The sequence below is a fragment of the Rhinatrema bivittatum genome, chromosome 6, assembly GCF_901001135.1.
Source record: "Rhinatrema bivittatum chromosome 6, aRhiBiv1.1, whole genome shotgun sequence".
NCBI lineage: Eukaryota > Metazoa > Chordata > Amphibia > Gymnophiona > Rhinatrematidae > Rhinatrema > Rhinatrema bivittatum.
In genome coordinates, this window is record NC_042620.1 from 36,953,745 (window position 1) to 36,975,028 (window position 21,284).

Genomic DNA, 21,284 nt, shown 5'->3' on the forward strand with positions numbered 1-21,284 from the left:
ATGCTTAAATTATTCAACATTTGCAACATTGCTATATTTGTGGGCTGTATTTCTTAAACTAAAACAGTTGAACTTGAAAAGTTAGGTCCTTTCAAGTTTCTGACCAGATTGTTTAGATTACTGTTTTAAGAGAAAATCACAGTGAACTGTTGTGTGCATGTGTCTGGCATTCCTAAGCACAGTATATTATGTTGGGCACTAGGGAACAGAGAGGAGGGGAAAACTGCTGAGATGTAAATGAAGGGTAAAGATAATGTTTTTATTCTAGTAACATTTTTTTGGCATAGTTGCATGCCTGTATAAATAACTAATGCTGTGACAAAGTGAAAACAAACTAACAGGAGTATTCCACACAAAAACATATTTGTTTTTTGTATTGAAAGCATTCCTATATTTCTTTACGCTATTAAGTACATTATATTTTTGTTTTCTTTGTAACATTTGAAAAGGAAAGATTTTCCACTGTGAAAATTATAGCTGTCAAAAAAGACAGAGGTGCAAGAAATATATTCTAAATTTAATAATAATATGCATGTATATGTTCCTAGTGTGGTAAAGCTACATCATTTTTTTTTTTTTTTAAATACTTAAGAATTTCCACAGCACACTGGAAACAAAACATTTGAGATTAATGCTTCCGTGCTTACAAACCTACATTTCCATGGAGATTTGCTGTGAGTTGTTAATATGTGTGTTCCTGTACATTACAAATGTACAGTATCATAACAAAATACTACAAAAATCCTTATGAGTGCCAAAAAATCAAAACCTTCAATAAATTTTAAAAAGTTGAAGTCTTCATATAAATCCTTATATAAGGATTTCTGGAGTGTTTTTGACCCAGAATGATTATTATGAAAAGGGTTGTTACAACCAGAACAAATTTTTGGACTGACTGGGTCTTTTTTTCTCTTTAAGGAATATTTTTATAATTACAGCACAGTGTCCTAATAAAGAATAGAGTAAGTGTGTTGTGTGCTCATATACAAGGGATTTTTCAAAGGAGTTTCGCATGTAAATAAAACATACCATCATAGCAATTTTCAAAAGCTATTTACAAACATAAAATGTACTAACATGGGTAAATCCAATGGACAATTTAATGGCATATAGTGTATCAATTTTCAAAAGCCCACTTACATGGGTAAAGTGCATTTACATGTGGAAAACCCAGTTTTAAGTGTGTAAATGCTTTTGAAAATCAGGCCCATAGTTTTTTGTTTATTTATTTTATTTATTTAAAAGTGTTTCTAAACCGCTTTCACAAACAAAGTTTAGTCAAAATGGTTTACATAAATGTAAAACACATAAAAGTAAAAATAACTAAAAAAAATTACACAAATCTCATAATAGGAATAAAATGAATATATTGTGGGTCTTAGTTTTCGTACTATGGCCTAGATTTATCAAAAAGCAGTAAATATCGCATGCGATAATAAAAGGGGCATGTTTTATGGTAATAGCCTATTTATTGCATGTTCCTACCTGCAAAGTGCTCATTTCTCGAGAGGGAGGGAGAGAAAGAGAGAGAGAGAGAGAGAGACTGAGACTATCTACAAGGCTCTTGTTGTAGTTAGCTATTTATGCTTTTATAGGAGGCCCACCTAGCAACTTGAGGTGAGGTTTAGGTAGTAGTGTAGGGATTAGGGGCCACTTTTACATGCAGAATGAGACGTACGAACAGAACAGTATAGTACTGTGAAGATTTTTTTTTTTTTTTTTTAAATTTTATATTTATCATTTTCAATATACACCATCGTAACAATATAAGTGAAATCACAAAGACAGATCGAAACAACAAAGAAAATTAGCTGTCATATCATACTAAACAAAACTATCTTATTTTTCACAACAAAAGTACTGTGAAGATTTGATGTCCTTCGGAGTGAGTGAGTGTTCTGTTCATACGTCTCACTTTGCATGTAAAAGTGGCCCCTAATCCCTACACTATTACCTAAACTTTACCTCGAGTTACTATGTGGGCCTCCTATAGTAGCATAAATAGCTGCTTGCTATGTGTCACCCCCAGAGGCTCTCTCTCTCTCTCTCCCCCCTCCCTCCTCTCCAAATCTCAGGCCCTTCCCCAGCCTAAAAATGCCCAAAACGGAATTTGTGAAAAAAAAATCGCAATTTGCGTTATGGGCATATTGCATGATATCACACAGCTTAACACTAATGAAAAAGGTGCAGTTATTTTCGGCATTAAAACTGTGCGATATCATGCATTATGGTTTAGCAAACTGTGAAGCCAGCCCACTTTTACAAATGTTCCGCCCCCGACTCCTCCCCAATCCCTCCCCCTTTAAAAATTAGCATCGCACCATGCGTTACGGTGCTTTTCGCATGCGAAAATTCTTTAATGCATGTAAAAATGTCATAACGCGAGTTGATAGATGACCCTGTATATTTGGTTGCGGCCGCGGAGCACACTATCACCCCCACAGCACCCCTGCAAAAGATGTAGCTATTTCCAGTGCTACTGCTGGCGATAAAGTGTACAACATTATCGCCCACAGCACAACCGGCCCCCCAATTTTTTTTTTAATCCCACCCAAACCGTCACCTTTCACTCATTTAAATTATATCACCGCGATGCGGTCATTAACGCATACAATAAGGCCCTAACGAACATGATAATGGCCCATGGCATTTTGAAAAATGACCCTGGTTTGCTCTTCTTTTCCTCTATTCATCAAAATGTCACTTTCTGCCCAGGGTTTGTTTTTTTTTTGTTTTTTTTAAGCGGTATAAAATTACATTGAGGTAATTCTCTTCTCATTCAATGTGGATCCTGAGAACCAAACAATATATGATTCTGAAATCTGTATGTTTTTAAATTGTTACTGATACCGAGATTCTTTCATGACAACTTTTCTCTATAAAATAATTGAAAACAAAAGAAACACTCTGACTTTCTGATTGAGGGTGAACACCACCATACATACATCTCCAGATGGGCAATTAAACTTTACTGACTTTTTTCAGCTGCCGTAGCTGAAATGCCTCCTTAATAAGAGTTTGCAAAATTAGGGAGGCGTACCATCCAGGGCACGGTGCAAAGCACTGCTGTCAAAAAAACAAATGAATTCAATCAGAGCTGCAGTACATTATTTTTACTCCTCTGTTTTCTGGCAGAGCAGCTGAAAAGAAAAGCCTGGCACACTTCCAAGCACGTCTATGGTTTCAAAATAATAAGAAGAAAAAGCTTCTAAAGCCCCAGAGACTTGATATTTAGCTACTTGCTAGATGATCCCCCCCCAAAAATACACAACACTATGAAAATCAAATAAAGACTTTTTATATATTAGCAAGATTTTTCCCCATTTCACATTGGAGTTCATGCACAAAAAATACTTTCTGGTCCATCTGGAGAATGTCAACATATTGGAAGCCAGCATGCTAATTTAATACTTACACATCCATGTGATGGCCAGCACTCTGCAGCCCATCTCCCATCTCTTTTTCTATTGCACTCCATTCACTATATAGAAATAAAAAAAAAAAAAAAAAAAATCAACTAAGAAACAAAACTGTACCCATAAGAACAGCGAGTAAAGTTAATGTGATGGTTTCTTCCAAAGCGATAACTGAACGGAAGTCTCCTTCTATTGTTTTTTGTAATACAGCAGCTTGGCTTCCCTACCTCCTCCAAGCAGCAAAGTCAAACTTGCAACAGAAGAGTCTGGGTTTAAGAGGCACAGATGGTACCGGAGGAAAGAGAAAAGGCTAAAAGATCCAAATAAAGCGGAAAGCAGAAGAGAAGGAAGATATGGGCTGGACAAAGGTGGGCACTAGAAGCTGAGGTAGCAAGTGACGGAGTAAAAAGAGCTTAGGGACCAAGACTGTCGTGGAGGACAAAGCAAAGCTAATTTAACAAAAAAGAAAAAATGTTACTTGGTTATCATAAAAAAAAAAATCAAAGGGCCTGATTTTCAAAAGCATTTTCATGCTCAAAAATGGGTTTTACAAGTGGGCTTTTGAAAATTGCTACAACATATGCCCGTGGATTGTCCATAGGATATACCGGGGTAAAGTGCACTTATGCGGGGGTAAATAGCCTTTGAAAACTGCTACGCTAGTAGTTACATTTACATGTGTAAATCCTTTTGAAATTTATTCCCAAAGTCTTTAGGTATGTGCTAGTACACTATCGGCCGAATTTTTAATCGGCCATCCACATAAAAAAACGGGGGTTATGTGCATGGCCGGGCCTTGTGTGCGCCGCTTGCATTTTCAAAGGGGCCCGGCCACACGCGCAACTCCTGTTATGCAAAAAAGTGCCGGGCCGAAGGAAAGGGGCGATCCAGGGGGATGGGGCTGGAGGCAGCCAGTAAAGCGGCCATTTACAGCTATGCCGGGGAAGGGACTGCCGGCGTGCGCAAGTTGCTTCTGCTCCAACTGGGCAGTAAGCAACAAAATAAAAAAAATAAAAGGTAGAAGGAAAAGGTTTAGGGGGTGGGGAGGAAGGTTAGGGGGGGGGGGGGTAGGGAAGTTCCCTCCCAGCCGCTCCTTAATTGGAGCAGATTGGGAGGGAACTGGGGAAGGCCGGGATGCGTTGCCACGCAAAAATTTCAGAAGTCTCCCCCCCCTTGTGTACGCCGCCCGCACATGCGTGCGCTGGCGCACAAATGTTATAAAATCGGCGCGTCCATGTGTGTGCACCGGGAAGCGCGCACCTTTAAAAATCTACCTCTAAGAATTTACAAGGGCAAATTAACTACTATTGTAGCAATTTTCTAAAGCCATTTACCTGCGCAAAGTGCACTCACGTGGGTAAATCCTATGGACAATTCAAAGATATATATCTTAGCAATTTTCAAAAGCCCACTTACATGGGTAAAATGCATTTACACATGCAAAGCCCATTTTTAAGCATGCAAATGCTTTTGAAAATCTGGCTCAATGTGCATTTTCCACCATTTGCCACTGGTTTAGATAGGGTTATAGAGAAATAGAAGATGACAGCAGATAATGACTGCAATGCCCATCCAAAGACCCTACTTTTTTACCCTCACTTTACCACAAACTAAGGATCCTCTATATTTGTCCCATGTTTTCTTGGATTCCAATATTGATTTATCACCATCAGATATGTCTAAGTCTACACCCTCTTCCTCTATCAAGACTCTCTGTAACATTGCTGATTAGACTGAATGAAATTCAGAAAACCATCAAGCTCTATGCTAACACAGATTTTTTTTTTTTTTAATAAGTCTTGCTACAGATATAAAGGTGTATAATTCTCTCAAAGAACCTGTCCCTTTTCCCACTCAAAGCATACAAATATAGTCAATGCAGTGGCTTTGTAAGTCAATAAATACTTATAAATGGATCAAAATGTTTTTACTGCCACGGTGACCAAGGGATTGGCAGAAACATTATTTCGGTGTTTCGGTTACAAGTAAGGCCCATCCTGACAAACTATCCATCTGTGCCTGCTAGAAATAATTAACACCCTCTATATGTATGAGGGCGACAATTGGCTATGGTTTCAGCGCTGCCTTCCTTTATCGAAGAAGCTATGTGATTCTTAACATTTTGCAGAATGAAATTGCTGCAAGCCAAAACAGTTAAGAAAAAATACACAAGAGACAAAAAAAAAAGGTAATGCACTGTTAAAAGTACAAATAGAGAAATGGTCACTAAATTAAAACAGGACTTTGTACAATATACTTGTAACTCAATATTTCTCATTCATTCAGTTAAGGGATCTAAATCTCAAATTGTTAGTGCCCTCGGTTATTTCTTTTTTTTTTTTTTTTTTTTTTTTTTTACACAGAAGCTAAGTAGCTCTGCATTATTTTCAACCGCTTTAACAATCTGACCCAGTTTGCAAGCTCACATGTTAAATATAAAAGGTTTTTTCTTTAAAACGAAGTAACTATGTCTTTACTATACTAGTACCTTTCAGCAGGTCCTCTGGTTTAACAGATAATTTTAACCCTCTTTTCTCCGCCAGGCAGCTGCAACCATAGTTCCCTCTAAGCTGAGCATGTGAGCGATTAACTCATACATTTTGGAGCATCGCTCACAGGTTTTACGTGGTCGCTCACATACATTTCTTTGTAATAAATACAGAAATGCAATGATAATTCTGGCACGCAAAAATTACTGGTTTAAAAAAATTGTTGCTCATATGAAAAAAATGTGTGTACACCCCTAGTCACTCCTTGGAGGGAGCACTGGCTGCAGCGCATTCACCAAAAGCTTGAGGTTCTAGAGAGGCAGGAGTTAGATTCTTGAATTTTGTAGGTCTTGTGCTAGAATTTGATTATGAAAAGCGCAACATTTTTAACTGCTTACTTAAGACTAATTATTTTGTTTGGATAGTGCTTTTATACAAAAAAACCCAAAAAACCTCCAAAACCACCCACATGAATCAACCAGGCCAATATGCAACAGAATAGTTCACACTTCTTAACTGATTTGCTGTATATGTTTTTTTTCTACAGGGTGAATTGTATTATGCCAAACTGTATATTCTGGGGTAGATTTTCAAAGGGGTACACGCGTAAGATACGCGTGTACCCCCCGAAAACCTACCCCAAACCCCCCCTGCGCGCGCTGAGCCTATTTTGCATAGGCTCGGCGGCGCGCACAAGCCCCGGGACGCGCGTAAGTCCCGGGGCTTGCATGGAGGGGCGTGCCGGGAGTGACGCGCTGTTTCGGGGGCAGCGCCGCGGGCGTGGTTTCGGCCCGGGGGCGTGGCTGCGGCCTCCGGAACAGCCCCCCGACCGGAACATGGAGCGCGGCAGCCGGCCCGGCGCACGCAAAGTTACACCTGCTGGAAGCCAATTTCGGAGCGGCCTCGGAGGGAACGGAGGCAGGCTGCGCGGCTCAGCGCACGCAGGCTGCCGATTTTGGGCAGCCTTGCGCGCGCCGACCCCGGATTTTAATGGATACGCGCGTATCAATTAAAATCCCGCGTACTCTTGTTCGCGCCTGATGCACGAACAAAAGTACGAGTGTGCGCAGATTTATAAAATCTGCCCCTCTATGTTTCATTTTGATTAACTTCCCACTCCAGATCCTGTGGGGTTTTTTTTTTGTTTTTTTTTTACAAGTGTCCTCAAGTACCTTGGTTTTGAATACCTCATCCAAAAGACAGCACCTCAACAGCATAGTCTCTTCACCTCGGGTACAGATTAAAAGGTAGATTTTAAGAGTTGCGTGCAGGCGCAAACGTGTGCGTTTGCCAGCTCGCGCATGGACATGCTGATTTCATAACATGGGTGCATGTGCACACGATTTTATATCAACGCACGAATCCTCTCTCGAGCGCTTAAGGGGGAAAATTTTAGTAGGTACGTGCAGCGACACAATAGGCCTATTTCCCAGTTTCCTCCCAGTTCACCCCAGTAAAGAAGCCGACTTCCTAAGCCCCCACCTAACTTGCCTCTGTTTTACCCTACTAGCCTCGACACCTAAAACCCCATTGATTACCCCTTTTTTTTTTTAAATTTCACTACTTACACGCAGTGCATAGCAGAAGCAAGTTACGCGGATGAGGGATCCCGGTGCGTGCTAGAATACGTGAGTGACTTCATAGGTGCAGCCACAGCCCGCCCTTGCCCCGCCCAGACCACGTCAACATCCCGCCCCTTTGCTGTCAAATATTTTTTTATCCGTGTACCAGGAGATACGTGCATGGCCACAGGCCTTTTAAAATCTGTGTGGCTGAGTCACGCGCGTATCTCCCGGTTTTGCCAAGCGTAGGGCTTATAAAATTCGCCCGTTAGATTATAAGCCTTGAGGGGCCAGGAAAATACTTATTGTACCTGAACATAATTGCGCCTCGAGATGCCAATGAAAAGGCGTGAACTCTGCTTCGTCTTCAATTGCATGAACAAACAGGTCCCAGAATCTCTCTCGCATGTCCCCAAGAGAGCGCACGGATCTTCCCAACTAGCTCTACTTTCCACCCCACCTCCTGCAGCAGACTGCGGGCCTTTAACCTTTATGCACCAAAGATCTGGACCGTGCTTCCATCATCCCTACGCTTGGAAGAAAGATAAAGCATGGCTTTTTAGCCAAGCATTCCCAACAAAGACTTCCTGCCCAGCAACCTAGTTACCACAGAAGAATTCCTATTTCTACAGCAACAACAAAACAAGCTAACTATGAATCTATCTTCAAATGAACAGATCCTCAACCACTGTTTGTTTGTTGATCTAATACTATTGAAACCTACTTTAAATTTATTGCAATCTGATTTAAGGCCATTCACAGTAAAAAGCAGAATATCAAATGTCAATAGATAAATAAAGAAATAACCAAATACACAATAAATCATGGAAGAGCATTAGTAAATATTGACTCAGAGGAATGTGTTGCACCTCCAAGAAACACTAGGTGCTGAAAGAAGTTATCCCATTCAAGGGCTGAGAAATACCATAATATCTGAATATGATACAGAATGACTGAAGCGCAAAAGAGTATCGTAATTTGAAAACAATATTCTGTATTAGAAGAGTCAACAATGCAGAAGGCATTTGATTTAAGATTTTTGCTTTTTGTTTTAAAAATATAATGGAAATTGGATTTGAGGAGTAATACATGTAAACCCCTCCAACACTCCTCGTTTCCCTCAACTCTGCATAGAAAGAAAAAAGCATCAAGGCAGGTCATGCTCTTCTCTCTACACCTGGAGCTCTCAGCCTTTCTGGGACCCCTTGTTAGCCTCTAAAGGTTTTTGCCAATTCCCATGTGCTTCTCTTTACATTTTCAATGACGTTATGGACCATAACATAAGAAAATGCTATGCCCTCTAGAATCATTGATAATGTATACGACTTTATATTTGTATTATGATTAAGGAAAATGGACTGGAAAGTGAAACGCTGAGCTCTGATTTACAGCGCAGCATTGCTCGAGACAAAGGCACCTGCACTGTGCAGAATAAGCTCTTGTCCCCAGCCCCTACCCTTCAGAACAGACAGAAGACACTAGATGCAGAGCTGTTCTCCTGCACAAGCTGCCCTCACACCTCCTTGGAGAACTCCTTGAATCTTACACCAGCTCCTTGGGTGGGGACAACACTACTTATCTATTGGGGGTGTGAGATAAGGGAAGTAATCTCAGGTTGTTGGATTATATTATCTTATCTCTCTCTTTTTGCTGTTCTGTATATGTTGCTAGAATAGTTTTGTTTTCACTCTGTTTACTTATATGCACATCTGCTATATGTATTGCCTGTGCCACATACTAGTCTAATTTACTCCTCCGTCCTGATATTATATTTTTGCCAGTATACTTCTGTAATATAATACTGTTTTATAAACAAAACTATCCCGCTGATCTCCTGTGTCCATTGCAATCTCCTTTCCTACCCGATTTATGATCAGTTTCATGGCCATTATAATATTAAACAATGTTTACTGATCGAAGCTGAATGCAGTGGGAGGGAAGTTTCCAGCGGCGGCCGCCACCACCTTCCACTCCAGCTGGCAAAGGGTTCCAGATTGCCAGCATAGTATGAGCTGGCAGAAAAACCAGCCCTGGTACCTGCAGGCCTGCAAGCTCATTTTCAGAGAAAACTCCCTGCGGAGTTCCCTGTGAAACCCTTGGCTGCTAGGCAAAGTAGGTACTTTCACACGCGTACTCTTGTACTTGCTTCAAAGCAGGCACAAGTACATATGAGGACTTCACAATTAAATCCCCACCTGTGTTTTACCTTCTCCTTCCTAATGCTACTCCTTTATTCCCCATAGGTAGGAAAGTATTTATGTTATGCCTTTTACCGTCAGTGGCAGGGAGAAGCCATTTTCAAAGGGCCTTTTTCCTGAGTAGAACAGGTGTTTACCCACATACAAAGTTCTGAAAATTATCCTCCCTGAAAAGTGTATATGAGATCGCCATGGCTCTGTGTGAGTTCCCCTAAATTACCACAGGGGTGAATTTTAATGGCCCTGCGTGCGCCCAAACCGGGAGATACGCAAGTATGTCAGGCTGGTATGTGCTGAGTGGATTTCAAAGCCACCCGAGTACGTGCACAAATAAGAAACTGAAAAAAAAAAGGATGGGATGTGGGTGTGGTCTGGACAGGGCATGGGGGAGACATGGGTGTAAGAACAAGCAGCTGACATATTGGGTCAGACCAAGGGTCCCTCAAGCCTTGCATCCTGTTTCCAACAGTGGCCAATCCAGGTTAAAAGTACCTGGCAATTACCCAAACATTAACTACATCCCATGCTTCTAATGCTAGTAATAGCAGTGGCTTTCCCTAAGTCAACTTGATTAATAGCAGTTAATGGACTTCTCCTCCAAGAACTTATCCAAACCTTTTTTAAACCCAGCTATGCTAACTGCCCTAACCACATCCTCTGGCAACAAATTCCAGAGCTTAATTGTGCATTGAGTGAAAAATAATTTTCTCTGTTTAGTCTTAAATGTGCTACTTGCTAACGTCATGGTGTGCACCCAGCAATCTATTATCCAAAAGAGTAATTAACTGATTTACATTTACCTGTTCTAGACCTCTATCATATCCCCCCTCAGCCATCTCTTCTCCAAGCTGAACAGCCCTAACCTCTTCAGCCTTTCCTCAGAAGGGAGCCATTCTATCCCCTTTATTATTTTGGTTGCCCTTCTCTGTACCTTCTCCAGTGCAACAATATCTTTGAGATGCGGCGACCAGAACTGTACAGAGTACTCAAGGGGCAATCTCACTATGGAGCGATACAGAGGCATTATGACATTTTCCGTTTTATTAACCATTCCCTTCCTAATAATTTCTAACATTGTTTGCTTTTTTGACTGCCACAGCAAACTGAGCCAATGATTTCAATATATTATCCACTATGACGCCTAGATCTTTTTCCTGGGTGGTAGCTCCTAATATGGAACCTAACCATATAACTATAGCATGGGTTATTTTTCCCTATACGCATCACCTTGCACTTTAAATTTCATCTGCTATTTGGATGCCCAATTTTCCAGTTTCACAAGGTCCTCCTGCAATTTATCACAATCTGTTTGTGATTTAACTACTCGGAATAATTTTGTATCATCTGAAAATCTGAATACCTCACTTGTCTTATTCCTTTCCAGAACATTTATAAATATATTGAAAAGCACTGGTCCAAGTACAGATCCCTGAAGCACGCCACCATTTACCCTTTTCTACTGAGAAAATTGACCATTTAATTCTACTCTCTTTTTCCTGACTTTTAACCAGTTTGTAATCCATGAAAGGACATCGCCTCCTATACCATGACTTTTTAGTTTTCTTAGAAGCCTCTCATGAGGGAACATAAGATATGCCATACTGGGTCAGACCAAGGATCCATCTAGCCCAGGATCCTGTTTCCAACAGTGGCCAATCCAAGTCACAAGTATGTGGCAAGTACTCAAACATTAGATAAATCACAAGCTATTATTGCTTATTAATTACCGTAAAAGTAGTTTATGGATTTTTCCTCTAGGAACTTATCCAAACCTTTTTTAAACCCAGTTACACTAACTGCTGTAACCACATCCTCTGGCAATGAATTCCAGAGCTGAGTGAAAAAGAATGTTCTTCGATTTGTTTTAAATGAGCTACTTGCTAACTTCATGGAGTACCCCATATCCTTCTATTATATGAGAGACTATATGCCAGACTTTGACAAACGCCTTCTGAAAATCCATCTACTGGTTCACCTTTGTCCACATGTTTATTCACCCCTTCATAAAAATGTAGGAGATTTGTGAGGCAAGACTTCCCTTGGGTAAATCCATGCTGGCTGTGTCCAATGTCTATCTAAATATTCTGTGATTGTATTCTTTATAAGAGTTTCCACAATTTTTTCTGGCACTGAAGTTAGGCTCACTGGTTTATAGTTTCCCTGATCTCCCCTGGAGCCCTTTTTAAATATTGGGGTTACATTGGCCACCCACCAGTCTTCAGGTACAATGGACAATTTTAATGATAGGTTACAAATTTTACTAATAGGTCTGAAATTTCATTTTTTAGTTCCTTCAGAACTCTGGGGTGTATACCAACCGGTCCAGGTGATTTACTACTCTTCAGTTTGTCAATCTGGCCTACTACATCTTCCAGATTCACCATAATATGCTTCAGTTCATCTGAATCATCACTCTTGAAAATCATTTCCGGTTCGGGTATCTCCCCAACATCCTTTTCAGCAAACACTGAAACAAATAATTTGTTTAGTCTTTCTGCAATGGCCTTATCTTCCCTAAGTGCCCCTTTAAGCCCTTGATCATCTAACAGTCCAACTGACTCCCCTGCACGTTTTCTGCTTTGGATATATTTTAAAAAAATTTTATTATGAGTTTTTGCTTCTGTGTCCAACATCTTTTCAAATTCTCTCTTAGCCTGTCTTATCAATGTCTTACATTTAACTTGCCAATGCTTATGCTTTATCCTTATTTCCTCTGCTGGATCTTTCTTCCAATTTTTAAATGAAGATCTTTTGGCTAAAATAGCCTCTTTCACCTCACTTTTTAACCATACCAGCAATCATTTGGCCTTCCTTCCACCTTTCTTAATGCGTGGAATACATCTGGACTGTGCTTCTAAGATGGTATTTTTAAACAATGTCCATGCCTGTTGCATACTCTTTACCTCTTTTAGCTGTACCTTTCAGTTTTTTTTTGGGGGGGGTCCCCCTCATTTTGTCAAAGTTTCCCTTTTGAAAGTTTAGTGCTAGAGCCATGGATTTATTTACTTCGGTGTTTACTGAAGAGGATGTTGGGGAGGTACCCGTAATGGAGAAGGTTTTCATGGGTAATGATTCAGATGGACTGAATCAAATCACGGTGAACCTAGAAGATGTGGTAGGCCTGATTGACAAACTGAAGAGTAGTAAATCACCTGGACCGGATGGTATACACCCCAGAGTTCTGAAGGAACTAAAAAATGAAATTTCAGACCTATTAGTAAAAATTTGTAACTTATCATTAAAATCATCCATTGTACCTGAAGACTGGAGGATAGCAAATGTAACCCCAATATTTAAAAAGGGCTCCAGGGGCGATCCGGGAAACTACAGACCGGTTAGCCTGACTTCAGTGCCAGGAAAAATAGTGGAAAGTGTTCTAAACATCAAAATCACAGAACATATTGAAAGACATGGTTTAATGGAACAAAGTCAGCATGGCTTTACCCAGGGCAAGTCTTGCCTCACAAATCTGCTTCACTTTTTTGAAGGCGTTAATAAACTTGTGGATAAAGGTGAACCGGTAGATATAGTATACTTGGATTTTCAGAAGGCGTTTGACAAAGTTCCTCAAGAGAGGCTTCTAGGAAAAGTAAAAAGTCATGGGATAGGTGGCGATGTCCTTTCGTGGATTGCAAACTGGCTAAAAGACAGGAAACAGAGAGTAGGATTAAATGGGCAATTTTCTCAGTGGAAGGGAGTGGACAGTGGAGTGCCCCAGGGATCTGTATTGGGACCCTTACTGTTCAATATATTTATAAATGATCTGGAAAGAAATACAACGAGTGAGATAATCAAATTTGCAGATGACACAAAATTGTTCAGAGTAGTTAAATCACAAGCAGATTGTGATAAATTGCAGGAAGACCTTGTGAGACTGGAAAATTGGGCATCCAAATGGCAGATGAAATTTAATGTGGATAAGTGCAAGGTGATGCATATAGGGAAAAATAACCCATGCTATAATTACACAATGTTGGGTTCCATATTAGGTGCTACAACCCAAGAAAGAGATCTAGGTGTCATAGTGGATAACACGTTGAAATCGTCGGTGCAGTGTGCTGCGGCAGTCAAAAAAGCAAACAGAATGTTGGGAATTATTAGAAAAGGAATGATGAATAAAACGGAAAATGTCATAATGCCTCTGTATCGCTCCATGGTGAGACCGCACCTTGAATACTGTGTACAATTCTGGTCGCCGCATCTCAAAAAAGATATAATTGCGATGGAGAAGGTACAGAGAAGGGCTACCAAAATGATAAAGGGAATGGAACAACTCCCCTATGAGGAAAGACTAAAGAGGTTAGGACTTTTCAGCTTGGAGAAGAGACGACTTAGAGAATAGCCACTGCCATTAGCAATGGTTACATGGAATAGACTTAGTTTTTTGGGTACTTGCCAGGTTCTTGTGGCCTGGATTGGCCACTGTTGGAAACAGGATGCTGGGCTTGATGGACCCTTGGTCTGACCCAGTATGGCATTTTCTTATGTTCTTATGTTCTTACTGACCCCCTTCCTGTTATTAATTCAAATTTGATCATATTATTATCAATATTGCCAAGTGGCCCCACCACCGCTACCTCTCTCACCAGATCCTGGTCTCCACTGAGAATTAGATTTAAAATTGCTCCTTCTCTTGCCAGTTCCTGAACAGATTGTGCCATAAAACTGTCATTTATTCCACCCAGGAACTTTTTCTCTCTAGCATGTCCTGATGTTACATTTACCCAGTCAGTATTGGGGTAATTGAAATCTAGAAAACGACATTGTGACAAGAATTTGACTAGATAGGTATCAAAGCTGAAACTCTAATATTCACATTTGCATATCGCATTTGTAGCTTAGGGACCTTCATAACATCCACGGTGCTGCAAGTTAGTACTTGTGTTTTGTACTTTTGTGGATCATGTTTAATCATAGGTCCATTAGTCCATCAAGTAAGCAAAGAGTTATATGCATTTTGAGACCCCTGACTCCGGCTGAGCACAAATAGGGACGTAATCCCTTCAGTTTTACATTAATTCAAAAATTGAAAAAAATATAATATCAGAGTCTCATAATGCATATAACTAAAGTTTTAAAATGCATAACACTCTGTGCTTACTTTATTTATTTATTTATTTATTTAGAGTTTTTATATACCGGCAATCATGAAAACATATCTTGCTGGTTTACATCGAACAGGAGTGCATTATAAACAAAAAACTAGAACTGTGGTGTCCGAAAGTACAGTTACAATTAACAAGGGTAGCCGAACTTGGAGAAGGAAGAAGAGAGGAGAGAAAAGAGATGGTTAAACAATATACAATTTAAATATAGTATACAGAATAAATGTTATATACAAGAGGAGTGGAGTTTTAGGAGTCATTGGAATGTGTCATTGGGTTGTGTCCGGAAATGCTTGTTTGAATAACCAAGTCTTAAGTTTTTTCCTAAAAGTTGGGAGGCAGGGCTCCTGTCTGAGGTCTGTAGGAATGGAATTCCACAAAAGAGGGCCAACTGTGGAGGTGGCGCGATCTCTTATGGTGATGTGTCTGGTCGTTTTCGCTGGGGGAACTTGGAGGGAGCCTCTATAAGCATCTCTAGTAGGTCTGGTAGAATTATGTGTTTGGAGAGGGAATTGAAGATCGAGAGTGGTAAGTTGATGTATAGTTTTGTAGGTGATGGTTATGGCTTTGTACATGATGCGGAAGTAGACTGGTAACCAGTGAAGCTCTTTCAGGACGGGGGATATGTGGTCTCTTTTCCTTGCGCCTGTCAAGATTCGGGCTGCTGAATTTTGAACCATCTGTAGGGGTTTGGAGTATGATGATGGTAGACCTAGCAATAGGGAATTGCAATAGTCTAGTTTCGAAAAAATGACTGCTTGGATGATCGTTCTGAAGTCTTGAGCGTGGAAAAGGGGTCTTATCCTTTTCAGGACCTGAAGTTTATAGAAGCAGTCTTTGGTTGTTTTGTTGATGTGTGCCTTGAAGTTTAGCCGGTTGTCTATTATTACTCCTAGGTCTCTAGCTTGTGTGGTAGGCAGATTGGTAGGAAGAGAACTGTTGGAGGTGTTGTTCTCAGGAGAGATGAGTAGGATTTCAGTCTTAGAGGAATTTAAGATGAGGTGTAGGCTGTTGAGTAGTTGTTTGATTTTTTTGTGGCATGATTCCCAGTAGTCAAGAGTATTAGAGTATGTGTCTTTGATAGGGATGATGATTTGAATATCATCTGCGTATAGGAAAAACTTTAGATTGAGGTCGGTGAGAAGTTGGCAGAGAGGAAGAAGGTAAATATTGAATAGAGTCGGAGATAAAGACGAACCTTGTGGGACTCCTATGGCAGAGTTGAATCTTGAGGATTCCTTGTTTTGGAGTTTAACTTTGTAACCTCTATTGTTGAGAAAGGTTTTAAACCAGGAAAGGACGGTGCCGCTGATTCCTATGGATGACAACTGGTTAAGGAGGATAGCGTGGTTGACCGTGTCGAACGCTGCGGACAGGTCCAGCAAGATCAATAGGTATGAATTTCCTTTGTCAAGGCCCAGTAGGATATGGTCTGTCAAAGAGATAAGGAGGGATTCTGTGCCTCGATTTTTCGGAATCCGTGTTGTGGGGCGAAGAGAAGATTGTTGTCTTCGATGTAGTTTGAAAGTTGAGAGTTGACTAGTCTTTCCATGATCTTGGCGATGAATGGAAGGTTAGCTATGGGGCGGAAGTTGTTAGGGTCCTTCGGATCAAGGTTGGGTTTCTTTAGGAGTGGTGAGATTGAAGCCATTTTGAGATCATCTGGGAAGGATCCTTGGGCTAGAGAGCAGTTAATGATGTTTGTCAATGATGTGGCTATTGTGTCTGGAATAGATAGAAGTAGTTTGGTAGGGATGTGGTCTGCGGGGTGAGACGAAGGTTTCATTCTTCTCAAGATGGCATGTATCTCAGTGGAAGAGACGGGCTCAAAAGTGTTTAGGCTGGAGTTTTTGAAGGTTGGGTGTTGATATAATGGAAAGGCGTCAGCGGTATTGGAAGGCAGTTGAGTTAAAAGATTGTTGATTTTATTTTGGAAAAACTGAGCGAGTTCATCAGCTTTAGATTGTGCCATGTCGCAGGGGATTTCTCGCGGTATGGTTTGAGTGAGGCTGGAGACATAAGCGAAGAGAGCTTTAGCATCAAAGACCAGGTTGTGAATCTTAGATGCAAAATAATCTTTTTTAGATTTTGAGGTGAGGGCTTTGTACTGATATAGTGAGGATTTGTATGAAGAAATGGTGCTGTCACAAGGGGTTTTACGCCAAGTCGCTTCTTTCTTTCTTAAGCTTTGTTTTAGTTTTCTAAGTTCATTGGTGAACCAAGGCTGTCTGTTGGAGGCGTTGGTGTGGGATTTTTTTATAGTTGAAGGGCAGAGCTTGTTAGCTATGTTTTCTGTTATGTTGTTCCAGGAACGAATGGCAGTGTTCGGGTCGGTGAGATCTAATAGAGGGAGCTGTGAATCCAGCTGGTTGTGAAGGTCTTCTGGGGGGCATCGCCTCCTGTATTGGAATGAAGGTGAGCGGATATTAGGAGAGTTGGTTTCTTTCAGAGCGAAAGAGGTAGAGATGAGAGTGTGATCCGACCATGGGACCTTTATGTTCTTCAAATTGGATGTAGTAGTAATGCCTTTGTTGATGAAAATCAAGTCCAGAGTGTGACCCGCTTTGTGTGTGGGTTCGTTGACTAATTGTTGGAATCCCATTGCTGACAGGGCTGTGAGGAGGGTTACGCAGCTGTTAGAAGGTGAAGGATTGTCTTATGTGCAGATTGAAATCTCCTAAGATGATTGCTGGAGAATCCAGGTTGATGAGCGTAGTGGTGATTTCAAGGATGGGGGAGACATCGGATTCTAGGAGCCCTGGGGGGGCGTAGACAAGAAGGATTTGAAGATGTTGTGATGTGAAGAGACCGACTTCCAGTTTTGTGTTAGAACTGAATGGGTGTTGGGAGAAGTTAAGGCTTTTTTTGGTAGCCAGAAGGATTCCCCCTCCTCTTTTTTTCAGTCTTGGGAGTGAGAAGAAGTCATAGGTCAGCGTAGGGAGTTGGTTTATTAAAGCTGTATCTGAGGGCTTGAGCCATGTTTCGGTTACAGCGCAAATATCTGGCTTGGCGTCGGTGAGGTAATCATTGAAAATTAGAGATTTTTTTGTTAGGGATTGTGCATTGAAGAGTGAAAGTGAAAAGAGGGTGAGGCCTAAAAGCTGGGTGATTGGTGCAATCAGAATAGGGGTGAGTGTTTTCAAGTTGTAGTGAAGGGCTTGTCTGGCAGATGGTCTTTTAGGTAGGAGGTGGTGTTGCAAAATTGGTATTGGAAGAGCTGGATACATTTTGGATGGTTAGCTGGGTGGTTGCTGCAGGGTGAGCGCTAATGGAGGGTGATGGACTAATGGACCTATGATTAAACATGATCCACAAAAGTGCAAAACACAAGTACTAACTTGCAGCACCGTGGATGTTATGAAGGTCCCTAAGCTACAAATGTGATATGCAAATGTGAATATTAGAGTTTAAGCTTTGATACCTATCTAGTCAAATTCTTGTCACAACGTCTTTTTCTAGGTTATATTACTCGTTGTACATTTGCTTGAAAAATATCATATATTTTGGTAATTGAAATCCCCCATTATTACTGCACTACCAATTTGGTTAGCTTCCCTAATTTCTCTTAGCATTTCACTGTCAGTCTCATCATTTTTTAAAATTTATGTGACAGTGTCTCCTACCTATAAATCAAAGGTGATCCTCTCCTTTCAGTGCTCCCACAAGATTTAATATGATGCTACCAATCATCTCACAAGAAACGTACTTAATTGCATAATTTGGCATTAACTGGACCTGAGGTAGTCTATATAGAGTGCTGCCCCCACCAACCCTAACAATAGTTAAAGAGGTCATTCTAAAATGAGATTTAAAAAAAATGAATATAATGGATTCTGGAGGATTGCTTTGCATAAGCAATTGTTAATTTTTAATCATGAACTGGCTCCTCACCCCTGTTTTAGCCATTATTAGTTTAAGAGAAAAAAAAACATTCATAAAAGAAAAGAATAAGTCCATCAGATAAAGACCAAATTATTTAAAACTGCCAAAGATCTTTGTCTAATTAAAAAAAAATGCTTTTACTCATAATGTAAAACATTTAGTCCATTTTCTGCAGTTACTTACCTGAATACTCTTCCATAATTCCCATGAACTTTGTACACACCATACAAACGATCCGCCACCCTCTAAAAAGGGGGATTGAAAAGTGTCAGTGTTCTTTTAAAAGCCGATTTGCACCATAGTTTATAAACTGTATCTAGCAGCAGAGATAAAAACATGTTTACAGTTTTTGAACAATTACTCTTGCATAATTTACTATAGGCAAATTAGAACAGATCAGAGCTCAAAGTGGAGCAGTACAAACTGGTAATTTGTGCTGGCACTTCTAACCAACTCCAATTTGACTCCAGCCAGTGAAATGGGAGCAGCAACTTCAGCCCAGCATTGCCTAGGACCTATTCCTCTATAGTTCCCCATCAGGGAAGTAACCAGAGCAGTCAGCAGCGCAGGGACACAAGTATACATTCCTGCACCCCGCAGCTGCTCCTCCTCTGCGCTTCCTACTTAGAAAGGAACTGGAGAAAGGAGATAAGTGAGAGCTGAAGAGAAATAGGAAAGGAGAGTGCCAGAGAGTAGAAGTTGGGCAAGAAGGCAGAGGAGAGCCAGAGGGGAAAATATCTCAGCTAAACTACATGGGATATTCAGCAGTACAGCAAAGCAGCTGAATATATCAGGATAAGTATCCTATGGGTCACGTCTAACTTTTCCTGTTAACATAACCAGGTAAGGCTCAATATCACTATTTATCTAAGTATAGGATAGGTAGAGTTGCCTAGTTATGCCCACTGCCCACCAATTGATTATACGGCCAATTATTTCCCTTGATAAGTCACTTATCTGGCTAAGTGGTTTAGATGGATATTCAGTGGTAGCCACTTAGCTGGATAAATCCAGTTTATCCAGCCAAGTAGTGTTTGAATATCTACCCCTAGGTGTCCAACCAATCACCATCCATTATAGAACTCAACATGCCCCTCCAAGGTCAGGCTTGCCTAGACATAACAAAAAGAGATGCAATCTACTATCCAATTCAAAATGGTACATTTTGTCACTGTATCCCCAGACCTATTAGGGTCAAAAGAAATAAAAAGCCGACTGGATTTCCTATAGGCTTTAGTCCATTCAAGATAGAAGACAAAAGAGATGTGGCCTGGGAAAAAATGCTGGAAGGATAATGGACTGATTAAGGTGGGAAGTCAACACTGCTTTAAGCAAGAATTTATTTATTTATTTATGAACTTTTATTTACCGACATTCGTGAAGCACATCATGCCGGTTTACAGTGAACAGAAAGGAGGAAAATTACAATAAAACAAGGGAGGGGGAGGGGGAAAAAGGCGAGAAGAGGAAGGGGGATGGGGAGGGGGAGGAGACAGGGAGGAGATGGGAAAGGCAGTAAAGATTGAGAAAAAAAACAAATAGAGTAACTATATACAGTTGAATATATGTACAGTTACAAACAACTTATGTAGTACTAAAATGGTACTATAAAAGACTGGAAATATTTTATCAATTCAATGGTTGTTCTCTTAAATATAAAGTATTTAGGGGGTGGCAGGGAGGGGTGTAGAAGGGCAGTGGAGGAGTTGGACAGATAGGGAGGGGCAAATGGGGATTGGAGGTCGAGTGAGGGTGGAACTGAATAAGGGAGGCAGTTTATGTTTATGTTTGGGATAGGGATGAGTATCATCTAAATATGATGAAATCTGGTATTTGGATTTTAGATTTAATTGCTCACCTTTCCAAATACGAGCTCATGGCAAGTTACAATTGGGTATAAAGGTGAATAAGTCACTGGGGCAAGGATGGCCAATTCCATTCCTCAAGAACCAGATCAGGCTTGGTTTTCAGGATACTCATAATGAATATGCAAGTGATATATTTGCATACAATAGAGCCAGTGCATGCAAATCTCTCTCATGAATATTCATTGTGGCTATCCTGAAAACCTAACTTGTTTAAAAGCTCTTGAGGACTAGAGTTGGCCAACCTTGCATTAGGGCAGTGATGGCGAACTCCAGTCCCACAAACAGGCCAGGTTTTCAGGATAGCCACAATGAATATGCATGAGATAAATTTGCATACAATGGAGGCAGTGCATGCAAATTATCTCATGCATACGCATGGTGGATATCCTGAAAACCTGGCCTGTTTGTGGCACTCGAGGACTGGAGTTCACCATCACTGCACTAGGGCCTGGAGCTCATTGATTCTGTGGACCAAAGTGATGACCACCAAAAACGTTAACATAGTAATGATGGCAAAAAAGAACCAAATGGTCTCTCCAGTCTGCCCAACAAGCTTCTTATGGTAGTATCTGCTACACCGTGCAGATTACCCCCATAACACTCTTAAGAGTTGCAACTGTCACTCCATGCAGTTATTTCCAAGCCTTAATTTACTGCTAGCAACATTTTTACTGGGTGAAAATTCAGACAGTGCTGATGTGTTCTGCTTATGGACTTGGCCTTAGAAGCAGTCCTGTACTTTTTCACTTGTGCCTGCATATCAG

The 21,284-nt window shown here is 40.6% G+C and overlaps 1 protein-coding gene across 4 annotated transcripts in view; it reads right to left on the reverse strand.

The window, feature by feature from the left end:
• Window positions 1-21,284, reverse strand: part of SNX4 (sorting nexin 4) — a 171,478-nt gene that overhangs the window by 49,964 nt on the left and 100,230 nt on the right. For all 4 annotated transcript variants that reach the window (XM_029605279.1, XM_029605281.1, XM_029605280.1 and 1 more), the window contains exons 8-9: window positions 18,836-18,897; window positions 3,416-3,481 (exon numbers count right to left, since the gene is read on the reverse strand). In XM_029605279.1, the coding sequence (XP_029461139.1) occupies window positions 3,416-3,481; window positions 18,836-18,897 (128 nt within the window). The remainder of the gene's footprint in view (window positions 1-3,415; window positions 3,482-18,835; window positions 18,898-21,284) is intronic.